The sequence below is a fragment of the Quercus robur genome, chromosome 4, assembly GCF_932294415.1.
Source record: "Quercus robur chromosome 4, dhQueRobu3.1, whole genome shotgun sequence".
Taxonomy (NCBI): Eukaryota; Viridiplantae; Streptophyta; class Magnoliopsida; order Fagales; family Fagaceae; genus Quercus; species Quercus robur.
Genome location: NC_065537.1, coordinates 42,848,314 through 42,859,834, shown reverse-complemented (window position 1 = coordinate 42,859,834; position 11,521 = coordinate 42,848,314). Strand labels below are relative to the sequence as shown.

The 11,521-nt window shown below is 35.7% G+C and overlaps 1 protein-coding gene and 1 pseudogene across 4 annotated transcripts; one reads left to right on the top strand and one right to left on the bottom strand.

Annotated features, from left to right (window-relative positions):
* Nucleotides 1–2,409: 2,409 nt before the first annotated feature.
* LOC126721914 (U11/U12 small nuclear ribonucleoprotein 31 kDa protein-like) lies at nucleotides 2,410–2,944 on the bottom strand (annotated as a pseudogene).
* A 459-nt stretch (nucleotides 2,945–3,403) lies between these two features.
* On the top strand, nucleotides 3,404–10,863 carry LOC126721913 (uncharacterized). Of its 4 annotated transcripts, XM_050424995.1 has the most exons (7): nucleotides 3,404–3,771; nucleotides 5,798–5,871; nucleotides 6,036–7,779; nucleotides 7,863–8,067; nucleotides 9,562–9,797; nucleotides 10,033–10,120; nucleotides 10,433–10,863. In XM_050424995.1, the coding sequence occupies exons 2-6, from the start codon at nucleotides 5,851–5,853 to the stop codon at nucleotides 10,086–10,088; spliced, it is 2,262 nt and encodes a 753-aa protein (XP_050280952.1). In that variant the 5' UTR covers nucleotides 3,404–3,771; nucleotides 5,798–5,850; the 3' UTR covers nucleotides 10,089–10,120; nucleotides 10,433–10,863. The 4 variants fall into 4 exon arrangements, with proteins under 4 accessions (XP_050280952.1, XP_050280951.1, XP_050280955.1 ...); XM_050424994.1 differs by lacking the exon at nucleotides 10,433–10,863 and having other exon boundaries at nucleotides 10,033–10,178; XM_050424998.1 differs by lacking the exon at nucleotides 10,033–10,120 and having other exon boundaries at nucleotides 3,405–3,771.
* The last annotated feature ends 658 nt before the right edge of the window (nucleotides 10,864–11,521 follow it).

The following is an 11,521-nucleotide window of genomic DNA, read 5'->3' as shown; positions in this document are numbered from 1 at the left end:
CAAAACATATGCAGCGAAAAATTAACGAATCTACTTCATTCACAATTGATAACATGTATTATATAAATTTCAAAATATAAGAATAAGAGGGTGTACTTTGGTGCGTTGAAATTCAAAATCAAAGATTAAAAGTACTTGGAAACACTTTTAATCTTCACTCTAATTCCACTTGTGCGAAAAAAGTGTGGTCTTTCAATCAGTTTATATGCATGTGTTTAAGGGAGAATTAGAGAGTGGCTTACACTCACATACACACCATTTCATTCTCCTACAAAATTTTGTATGTTTCTCTCCTTATAAATAATTATCTAATTGGGCTAATCTTTTGAGTTATTCCAATTGGGTTTTAGTATGTAGCTTGGAGTGGGACCAAAAGGGAATAAATAAGATACTAGTTCCAATGAGTTTTGGGCTTTTTAGACAACTCTTGACAAGCTCAAAATTATTATTAATTATATTTAATACCATTATATAAATATAATTGCACTTTAGGCTTTATTAATAAATTATATCCCAAGACTTTATTATACATTCAACCATTTCATAAAATATTAGTAGTAATTCAAAGTCATGTATGTTGACTGCCATTTTGAAGATTACTACATTTTAATCCTTGAGTATCCGGTTTTAATTCTTTAAGTTATTCATTATATATTTATGAAATTCAATTTCATAAATATATACTTTAGTAACTCCTTACTAAAGTGGTTACGCTTAACACTCTGAATAACTAAACCCATTAAACTTATCTTAAGAGAATATTTTATATCTCCTTTAAGAGATTATGAATTTCATCTTAAGAATATATGTTCCTTCAACACTAAATGTGGCTGCCTAACGTACTAAGGTTTTGATTGTAACATTAGATCTCACTCCTGATATATTAAAGCAACCTACACCTCATGATCGGTTTTATTATTCTCTCAGGATTAAGAGTTGATGTAACTAGAAGTCGTGAAATTTACTATTGATTTGAGAGTCGATAGTAGAATAATAAATCTCATAGTAGTCCAGTTCAATATATCTTAACACTTAAAACATATCAACATATCAACTAGAAGTCTCCACTTCCATGATCAAGACAAATAATCTTAGTTGATATGTTATAGTCTTCACAGATAAAATGTCTAATTTCATCACTGACTACGAACTAAAATTCTGAGTTTACAAAGAACTTGTGATTAATATCTTTTGTGATTAAATCATATAAATCATATAAATCACATACCATGCATCTCATAGACTATATGATAATATCAAAATATTCATGTTACCATTATTTTAGATAATAATAAAACAATTTTATTAATCACAACATAATATCATACATAGTGTCATACATAGCATCATACAATAGGATTTAAAGGGCACATATGCTAACACTCTCTCACCCTTCATACATTAAGAGGTAGTATTCTTGCTTCCATCTCCTCCTCCCTGGTCCATCTTCCTTGGTTTTCAGGTTTCAAGGGTGTAGATGTAGCTTTTAGCTACAATCTACATCCATTTTATTTCTAGCACTTTATTTCAATTTCCTAGCATGTCTGTTTCTTTCCTAGTCTCTCTAAATGTTTTACGCTTATTTGAAGAGGGAGTATTTCTTAAAATGTTTTACGCTTATTTTAAGCGTAAAACATTTTACACTTGTACACTGAGTTTTACAGGTCAACTAGAAAATGCTTTTAGTTTGACCAATATTTTACAACAAAACAAACACTAACAAATGCTGAAAAATATTTTCTAGAAAATGTTCTATAGCGAAACAAATTGAACGTTAATGAACTTGAGTTTTAAGCAAATAACCATTCACGTGGATCATTTGATGAGACATTTTAAAATAAAATATCTCATGTGAAACTAGAGTTTAGTAAACTCAAATTCCATCCAAAACTTAAAATTGAGAAAGGTGAGATAGATGTATTTTATGTTTGACTAGAGTTCCATGTGGGAAGTTTTCATTTACAATGCCACATCAGATGGTTCACATTAGTGCCCATTTACCTGAAACTCGATTTTAGTCAAAGATTTTTCGGTAGTAATATATTTTTTTACAAAAACTAAGGCCTTGTTTGGTTTAAAAAAAATGGTCACTCATCACTCATCACTCAGTTTTCATCACTTATCACTCATCACTCCTCACTCATCACTATCACTCAAAAATACCCCAATTTCTGATGACTCTATTTGTGGCTTGTTTGGGTGAAATATCTGAGTAAGTTTTGAAACTCCATCACTCATCTTTATGTCAACTCATTGGGTCCCACAAATATCAATTAAAAATCTCTCTACAAAACGGTCATAACTCTTACCCACAAATAGTTTTTTTCTCCTAGCCGCCCCCTTCCCAAATTCTTTTCTTTTCCTCCAGAGCCGTCGCCCTCCCTAAATATTTTTATTATATTTCCTCTTCCCTGGCACCATCCTCCCTCTACAGATCTTCGAGTTCCGCTACCGCATCATGATGCACACTCTCCTCCAGACCGATCTCCGCTTCGGCGTCATTTTATCCGACTCCGTCACCGGCGCCGCTGAGAGAGCAGCAAGCTTTGCCTGAGCTCGAAGACACGGCATTTGACGCGCCGCGGAGAGAGCGTGGTCCTAGGAGACGAATTGGACGAAAGCGACTCCGCGGCTTTGGCGGGTGACGCAGTCTTTGAGGACGGTGACGCGGGCGATTTTGTCGAAGGTGGAGAAGAGAGTGTGGAGGTCGGAGTTGGTGAGGGTGTAGTCTAGGTTTGATTGGTAAAGCGTTGATTTTGATGGGGCTAGCCCTTTAGACCCACCTTTGGTTTTGGCGGCTTTGTTATCGTTGGCGTTGGGGTTTTGAGGTTGTGGTAGATGTTGGGTTTGAAGAAGAGGAAGAAGGGTAGCGATAATAGAAGGTGTCGTCTTCATCTTCGTTGCTATTGGTTTGGTTCTTCCGATATAATAAATGGAGAGGGAGAGAGATTTACTGCACCTGGGAGATAATATCGCACATGGGAAAGGGAGAGTAACAGGGAAGCAAGCTCCAACGGTCAGATAAATGGGACAATTCACTGGTTGAATGGGCCCCACTGAGACAGCTTATTACGAAACTGCCACTGAGTCATGGGTGATGAGTCTTGAAAACAAGGAAAATGTGTTTTCATTTTTGGTCTTCATCACTCAATTTTTTGAGTGATAGGATCACCAAAACCGGATGACCAAATATGAATGATGGTGTCCAAACAAAAAAATTTCCGTGGGTCCCACAAATATTGGATGATGAGTGATGAAAACAAAATCATATCACTCAAAACTCACTCATCCAAACAACACCTAAATATTTGGCCCAAAAAAAAGAAAAGAAAAAAAAAAACCCAAGTCAGATGACTAAACGGTGAGTAGCACGTGACACCGTGAAAGGAACCGAAACGGCAGCGCAATTTAGAACTCATGATTGCAATTTGCAAAAACAAGTGATCATCTCATCATAGAATAGAACGTTCGTTATCTCTACAAAATCTGAACCCGAAACGATAATTGCGGACACGCCCTTTTTTATCCCCCATTCTTCTATAAACGTTCCTTTATCTCCAAATTTCGCTCGTCTCTCTAAAACCGATTTCTCTGCTCCGATCTCCCCGAAATCCGATCTATTCCGATACGTTCTCTGTACCGGTTCAGTTTCTTCGCTCCTCCTGTAGACTTTTCTCTTCGTTCCGTCTCGACCTTCGGATCTGATGTCTCGGACAACAATCACGATATTTCGGCACTCAAGTATCGTACCGGAATTCGGAAATTTTCCGGGTAAGTTTTTTATTTTATTTTATTATTGTTTATTTTTGGCATTGATTTTTTCAATTCATCAAGAAAATTAAATCGTTTAAATTAGTTGAGATGAATCGTAGTCAGGCAATTTTTTAAATTTTTTCTGAGTTAATTATGTGAATTATTCAGAACTTTTATTCTCTCTGTTTTGTTAACTGTTGTGTTGAACTACTTATATTTCACTCCTGTTTGGATGCTGAGAAAATGAAAGAACCCAAAACATTTTATTTTTTATACAATATAGAAATTATATTCTAGTTTAATCTAAGTGTATATGTGTGACTTTCAGGAGACTTAAGCTCAGGTCCTCACATAGCCTTCAAGCACTTATTGACTTATATGACCATCGCAGGGTGACATAATTCTAATTGTTAACAGTGGATAATAAAGTAGTGTCAACAGTGGGACCAATAATAATCAAACAGTTATGAAATTTGTTGTGACACTGACACGGGTACCGGCAAGGGTATAACACAGCGACACTAGTCATTTTTGTAAAAAATTTATGACATGACACAGTGTCAGTTATGACATGACACAGTGGGTATGGCACTTATACGACATGGGTATGGCACGGCACCTCAATTGAATTGTCCGTGCATCCTAGGTGTTCACTCTACTCAAAATTATATTTTGGATTTCTTGGTACTCAAGACTGTAAAATCTGGGGACTCTGCCATGTGTACTTAACACAGCATTTGGTCTGCCTTGTATATTTTCTCTGACAAGAAAAAAAAATCCAGATTGTTTTTCTTACTTTTTTTTTAAACATTTGGTCTTCTTGTTTGGTTAATATTTTTGTTTTTTCTGGTTTTGAGTATTGATATATCTTATTGTCATCGAGATGAGCTAAATTTAGCTTTGTTATGTTTGTTTTTTTGAATTCTTATATACTTGAGTATAAGGAATAAGCATATGGATTTTCAATGTATGGCGTCCACTTTGTGATGATTGTTTTTTATCATCAGGCCAAAACACTAACTATTTTTAGTATAGGCGGGATTCGAATTCCAAATTTCTTATTCAATGACAAAAGATTTTACTAGCTGAGCTAACTGAAATTCACATAGATTTCATAGTGTCATAATTCTGGCGAGCCCATTACTGATTAAGCTGATTGTTAGAAATGGTAAAAAAAGTTAAAAGGAATTTTAAATTTTGGGATCTTTGGGACATTTAAAAAAAAAAAAAAAGAATTATCATTTATTTCAGAACAAGAAAGCAAACATAATATACCTTTGCTATACATTGATTTCGTACACCTTTTTTTTTGTAATTTGTACACTATTTGGAACAAAATGATATGAATTGCATGATCTAAAGTAATTACATTCTACGTTGTGTTTGCTTTCTTCAAATTCAAATGGTGAAAGTACGTTTGGTTATTGTTGGTCATAATCTCACATCTCCAACTCAGTTTTTCCATTTGAATTAGATGGTACTAAGAACTGTAAAGAACACATCTATGATTTTAACATATTTTACATATGATCTAAAGCACTTTCTGTTCTGTTGAACGACCAGAACGAATTTGTTAGAAATGCATTGACGATTATTTTAGGCAATTGTAATCCCAGTTGAATTCATATTGTAAATGGTGGAAGGCTTATGAATGCATCCAAGAGTCAGACCTTGTTTAAAGCACAAGTCCCCTGGGAGCTAACATATAATCTCAAGTTTATGCTAAGTCATGATTTTGCAGTCAAAGTGTAGCCCTCCAATGGAATTGTGGTTCACTGCCTGGCTTAGATTAGCTGTCCATATGCATTTACTTTTAACTTTGTAATTATATTTATAGTGACAAAATCTTCCAAATTTTTGGACTCAGTATCCTCTATGGTCCCCTCTCATTAATGTAATTTATGAATTTCATTCCTCACAACTTTTGCAAATTTATCGGCTGTAGTCTTTGCTGAGTCCTTAAGATTGATTTACTTTTAGGGGTTCTTCTGTTCTCTTCTCATTGATTATGCTTTCCATGTGCGTTTTTGTGACTCGAAAATAGAGTATTAACAGCTGATATTGGAAACTCGAGAGTCTTTTGACGCCTTCTCAGCTATGCAACACAAGGATAATCAAGTAAGCGCTAATATTTGTTCACATTTCTTTTCTGGCTTTTGATTTGTCCATTCTAGATTTTTAGGAGTTGAAATTTAAGTGTTTGTCATATACAAATTTCAATTAATGTATTCCTGTAGTTATCTCTGTGCTATGTTTACTGCTGACTTTGCATATCTGACTAGGGTTTAACACCCCCCCGAGCTTCTGATCCTGGTTGGGCCCATGGAATTATGGTAAATGGTGGTCGCCAAAAGATAAAGTGCAAATACTGTCACAAAATTATGCTTGGTGGTGGAATTTCTAGACTGAAGCAACATTTAGCTGGGGAAAGAGGGAATGTATCTCCATGTGAGGAAGTACCTGAAGATGTTAAAGTACAGATGCAACAACATTTAGGTTTTAAAGTTTTGGAAAGATTAAAGAGGCAGAAAGGATCGAAAAATAGCAAGGATTCCATGTCATTTATTCAGGGTAGAGAAGAAGGAGATGATGGCGATGTAGTGCGGCTTCAGGACATAGTTTCCACTCGAGGCACTGGAAGGAAAAGGGGAAAAGACGTTGTGGAAAGAATTTTCAATCGCTCTAAGAGACAGAAGAAGCAACATTTTTCGACTGTTGCACCTATTGTTGCTCAACCGATACACCAGAGTTTTGCTTCCCAGGAGAGCATGGATGAAGCTGATATGGCTGTTGCGAGATTTTTGTATGATGCAGGCATACAATTTACTGCTGCAAATTCACAGTATTTTCAAGAGATGGCTGATGCAATTGCTGCTGTAGGCCCTGGTTATAAGATGCCTTCCTATCATTCTTTGAGGGGTAAATTGCTGAAAAGGAGTGTTCAGGAAGTGAGTGAATATGGTGAAGAAGTGAGAAAGTCTTGGGAGGTGACTGGGTGTTCAGTAATGGTTGATAAGTGGATGGACAGAAACAGTCATACAGTAATAAACTTCTTTGTTTATTGTCCAAAGGGTACTGTGTTCCTAAAATCTGTTGCTGTGTCAGACATCACTTCTCCTGAGGCACTTCTAAATTTTTTTGATGGTGTTGTTCAAGAAGTTGGGCAAAAGAATATTATCAATTTTCTAACAGATAAGTCACCCAGTTTTAAAGCTGCAGGAAAACTTTTAATGGAAAAATACAAAACCTTTTTCTGTACTACCTCTGGAGCACATTGTATTGACATAATGCTTGAGGAAATTGGAAAAATGGATGTAATGAAAGAGGTCTTGGCAAAGGCTAAACAGGTAACCCAGTTTGTATATAACAATGCTTGGGTCCTCAATTTAATGAGGAAGAAAACAGGTGGAAGAGATATTATCCAACTTGCAACCACCAGGTTTGCTTCTATCTTTCTGACACTGCAAAGCATCGTCTCTTTGAAGGGCCATCTTCACCAGATGTTTACTGGAGCTACTTGGATGCAGTCAACTTTATCTAAGCAAAGGGCAGGACTTGAGGTGGCAGATATTATTGTGGAGCCACTTTTCTGGTCAATGTGTGAGCAAGCATCAAAGGTGACAAAGCCTTTACTTTCTGTTTTACAGCTTACGGAATGTGGAGAGAAGCCATCTATTGGATACATATATGATGCGATAGAAAAAGCAAAGAAAAGCATCATTGTTGCTTTTAACAACAAGGAATCTGAGTACTTGCCGTATTTAGAGGTTATTGATCGTGTTTGGCAGGAGGAATTTCATAGCCCACTTCATGCAGCTGCATACTACTTGAACCCCTCCATATTTTATAACCCCAGTTTCTCCTCTAACAAAGTCATCCAAAAAGGCTTACTTGATTGCATTGAAACCTTAGAGCCTGATTTAACAGCTCAGGTTATGATTACAAGCAACATAAATTTCTATGAGGAAGCTGTAGGGGATTTTGGTCGACCTGTGGCATTACGTGGTCGAGATTCATTGGCTCCAGGTGATCTTATCAGTTGTTTTTTCCAAGTTTCCAGTCCTTTATGGCATATAATTAAATAATAATGAGAAAGTATTGTTTTGCAGCTACTTGGTGGTCACTGTATGCAGCGGATTATCCAGATTTACAGCGGTTAGCTGTCAGGATATTAAGTCAAACTTGTAGTATCACCCGATGTGAGAGGAGTTGGAACATGTTTGAACGTATCCATTTGAAGAAAAGGAACCGGTTGGAGCATCAGAGGTTGAATGACCTCATATTTGTTCATTTCAACTTGCACCTTCAAGAGAGGTAAACAAAAAATGGCCATCTTTTTGCTAGTATATTAATGATGCCATAGGACCCAAAGTACTTGTGGATTCTAGATGTTTCATTGGTCCTTTCTGTTTCATATTTTACATTCATGTCATGAACTTTATGTGACAAGAAGTCATTAGTTAATTTTTGACATTTGATTATTATAATCAGATTCAGTCATTGATCAAGTCTTCTTTTCACTGATAACTTACCCAAACAATTCTTACAAGAACCACTTGATTTTGTCATATGCATTGTGGCATCTTCTACCTTCCTTTTACTTAAAATTTGCTTCTGGTGAGGTGTTTCAGACTCATGAATTATTTGGACTCCTATTCTCATGATGGAAAAAATGACAAATGCAGCCACAAAACTTAAGCTGGCAAGACTTTGTCATTTATCAAGGTACATCAGATAATCAATTTGGTTTTATGCCAGGGAGGTCTACCATGTAAATGAGAGAAAAATGTGCGGAAAAAGGTGGAGAAAATGAGATCATCATCCTTAGTTTGATCTTTTAATATTTTAATTGTGACTCAAATTTTTACAAAATCAACCTGCCTCTTTCTGTAAGGTCTGTGACTTGCAAGAAAGGATATGGTTCTCCACCTCCTACAAATTCATAGAGAGAGAGAGAGAGAGAGAGAGAGAGATGGAAAGCAAGGGGGAAATCAAAGAAAGTGAGAAAGGGGGCCACAAGGGTTCACAGCGTCAGTTCTCAATATTTACAAGTTTATCATTACTGAGGGAGGTGTTCTCCATGTTTTCAAGCGGTTTCAAGAAGAATTTCCTGAAACAGTTGAAAACACCTTTTTGGTGTTTCCAAAAAATTGTTTTTCAGGGTAAATTTTTTAGTTCATAGTTTTTAGAAAATGGAGGAAAGATAAAACCCTGGCAAACACGTTTACTGTAGATTTTTCTATTTTATTTTATGAAACAGCAATCTTTTGAGCACCATTCTAATCAGGCCCACAGTTGGGCAACTCCTACTTCCTTCTTACACTTACTACCATTTACTTAAGGTTATCTTAAAACAATCCTTTCAAGCTTATTTGACAAAAGCAACAAAGTGAGGAGATAAAAGGGCTATGGTTTTGCAAGAAGTCTGAGACCATGCTAAAGCAACTCTCCAAACTCATACAAGAAGCAACAGCAACCCAAGAAGCAACTGCTAGCCATGCTATTATAAAAAGGAAATGGGGCTAATGAATGTCCTCTTTTGGCTCCCAAGAATGGCCATTATTTTCATTCTCCCTCTCTCTTCATTAACAACCTTTCCCTCTTCCAATCAAATAAAGTTGATTGAAAGAGGGAATATAGGATAAGAAATTAAGATAGACAATTCTTTTGTTCCCTATATGAAGTGTATATTTTATTTTGTAATGCTTTTATCCTGATATAGCACTTTCCATTATTTTCTGAACATGTTATGCTGCAACTGCTTATAACCCTGTTCATCAGCTTCTTTTTTTTTGTGTGTGCTAACAGGCAAACAGAAGCAAGAAAAGCTAGGATAAGAAGAGGTATGCTTGACCCTATATGTATGGAAGCTATGGATGCCAACATGGGTGATTGGGTGGAGGATCCAGGAGTATTGGAGGGTGAGGACCTTAGTTGGATGGATGTAACAGTCCCTAGCGAGCCTACTTTTCTGAGTCACAAAGTAAAAGATCTTGATGATTGTAATGACAGTACAGATGACAGAGGCAGTGATGACTCTAGAGGTATGGATGAAAATGATGATTTGTAGCACCCATATATTGTTCCAATATACCAACTGGACGTGGTTGTTGATAATTTATAGTAGATTCAAATTGCTTGGTATCTTTTGGTGGTTGGTGGTTGTACTTTCTTTGCTATTATTCATTAGTATGCTTCTACTGATATGGTTGTCTTGTAATGTTTATAATTGAAATTGTAAAGCTAAATTTTTCAAGTTTGTGTTTTGACATGGGACAGCTTGCTATTGGAGGGATAGCTGCCATTTCTATATGGCTATATCCTTTTATCCATGAAGCCTCAATTTTCTTTCAACACAACGCACCCTGTATGTTATATACAATCCTGCTAGACTATCATATATGAAGTTCCACAGCTTTTTTCAATGCAAAAACTAAAGTAGAAAACAATTTGAAAAAAAATGTGAAGGAAAGAAAAGAAGGTTTCTAATCTTGTACCTTTTTATTAAACTCTTATCTCTCAACTGATCCTTATGACATTTCTTGAATGGGATCTTTTCTAGCAACATATCATCCAAAGAGAGATTTATATATTGCACTTTTTTTTTTCTTTAGACTTGACTGTTGTCGTAATGATGCTGATGTTTCCATGAGTAATAATGTTAAATGATTAATTGTAGTGCCACACTTGTCAATGCGATAAGGCTGGGAATGGTGCTATATCAGGCTCAGCTGGAATATCAGAAATGAACTTTCTTTAGCTGAGGAATGTGTACTTAAATTACACCGGTCCGCATATCTTCTATTATGTCTTTTTTTTTTTTTTTTTTTAAAGGAGCAACAGAAGTAATTTTCCGTGGAAACTTGAATTTACCAAAGCCATTGTGTAACAGTTCTTTCATAGTGGCATTAGAGGAAACGTGTGATTTTTTCCTGCAGAAGCCCCTCCCCCTTTTTTTTAGTAGCCTCAAGATAGGGGAAGAGAGTGGAACCAGTATCCCCTATTTCATGAATTCTGGTTTTTCCTTGGCCTCTCCCGCTATATTAAGTGTGCGTTTGAAAAGTAATGAAAATTATAAATTATTTCACTATTCAGTTTATTTTTGTTACTGTTCATGGGCCTCATTACACTTTTTAGTACAATTCATGGGCTTCACTGTACTATTTCAACTAACTTTTACCTTTATCTACAGTATTTTTAGTAATAAGTTTTCAGTTTTAGCAAAATAAGCGGTATCCAAACAGACCCTCTGTTTGAATCTTGCTTATTGCTAAAAATTGAATACACTGTAACAAAATAATTTTTAAATGTGTAAATAGTATCGTGAGACCCAATTTTAAAGTTAATTTTATCAAAATCCATACCTACGGGTCCTGTAAACAATGCATGGGACCCACACAAAAATGCTGGACGCAGTTTACAGAATCATTTCAGCTCTATCCGCACTTACACTAAAGAGAGTTGAGCTTTTGCACTGGCTTTTCAGTTTTCACAAAGTAGTCTCTCTACCTTCAAAAGAGAATGCCTAAACTTAACCCGCGTGAAAGATGAATGCAATAATGAAACTTTTGGCTTTAAGATGCCTGTCATTGGACAAATATTTCTTCTTTTGGAGTTAAAGCAAGGATGCTTTACTGATTTTGTCTCAACCAAAAGTCTTATTTATTAAGTATTATTATTATTAAAATTTTTAAATCTCTTCTTTTGATATTGCTAGTCTTTCAACTTCAACTTTTTAAACGCAAAGGGTTTTAAAAATGAAAATTGA

Excerpts from the sequence above, each read along its gene's own strand:
- LOC126721913 (XM_050424995.1), top strand. The coding sequence starts at position 5,851 with ATGCAACACAAGGATAATCAA. Across the intron at positions 7,780-7,862 it reads TCGAGATTCATTGGCTCCAG|CTACTTGGTGGTCACTGTAT; the intron begins GTGATCTTATCA and ends ATTGTTTTGCAG. Across the intron at positions 8,068-9,561 it reads AACTTGCACCTTCAAGAGAG|GCAAACAGAAGCAAGAAAAG; the intron begins GTAAACAAAAAA and ends GTGTGCTAACAG.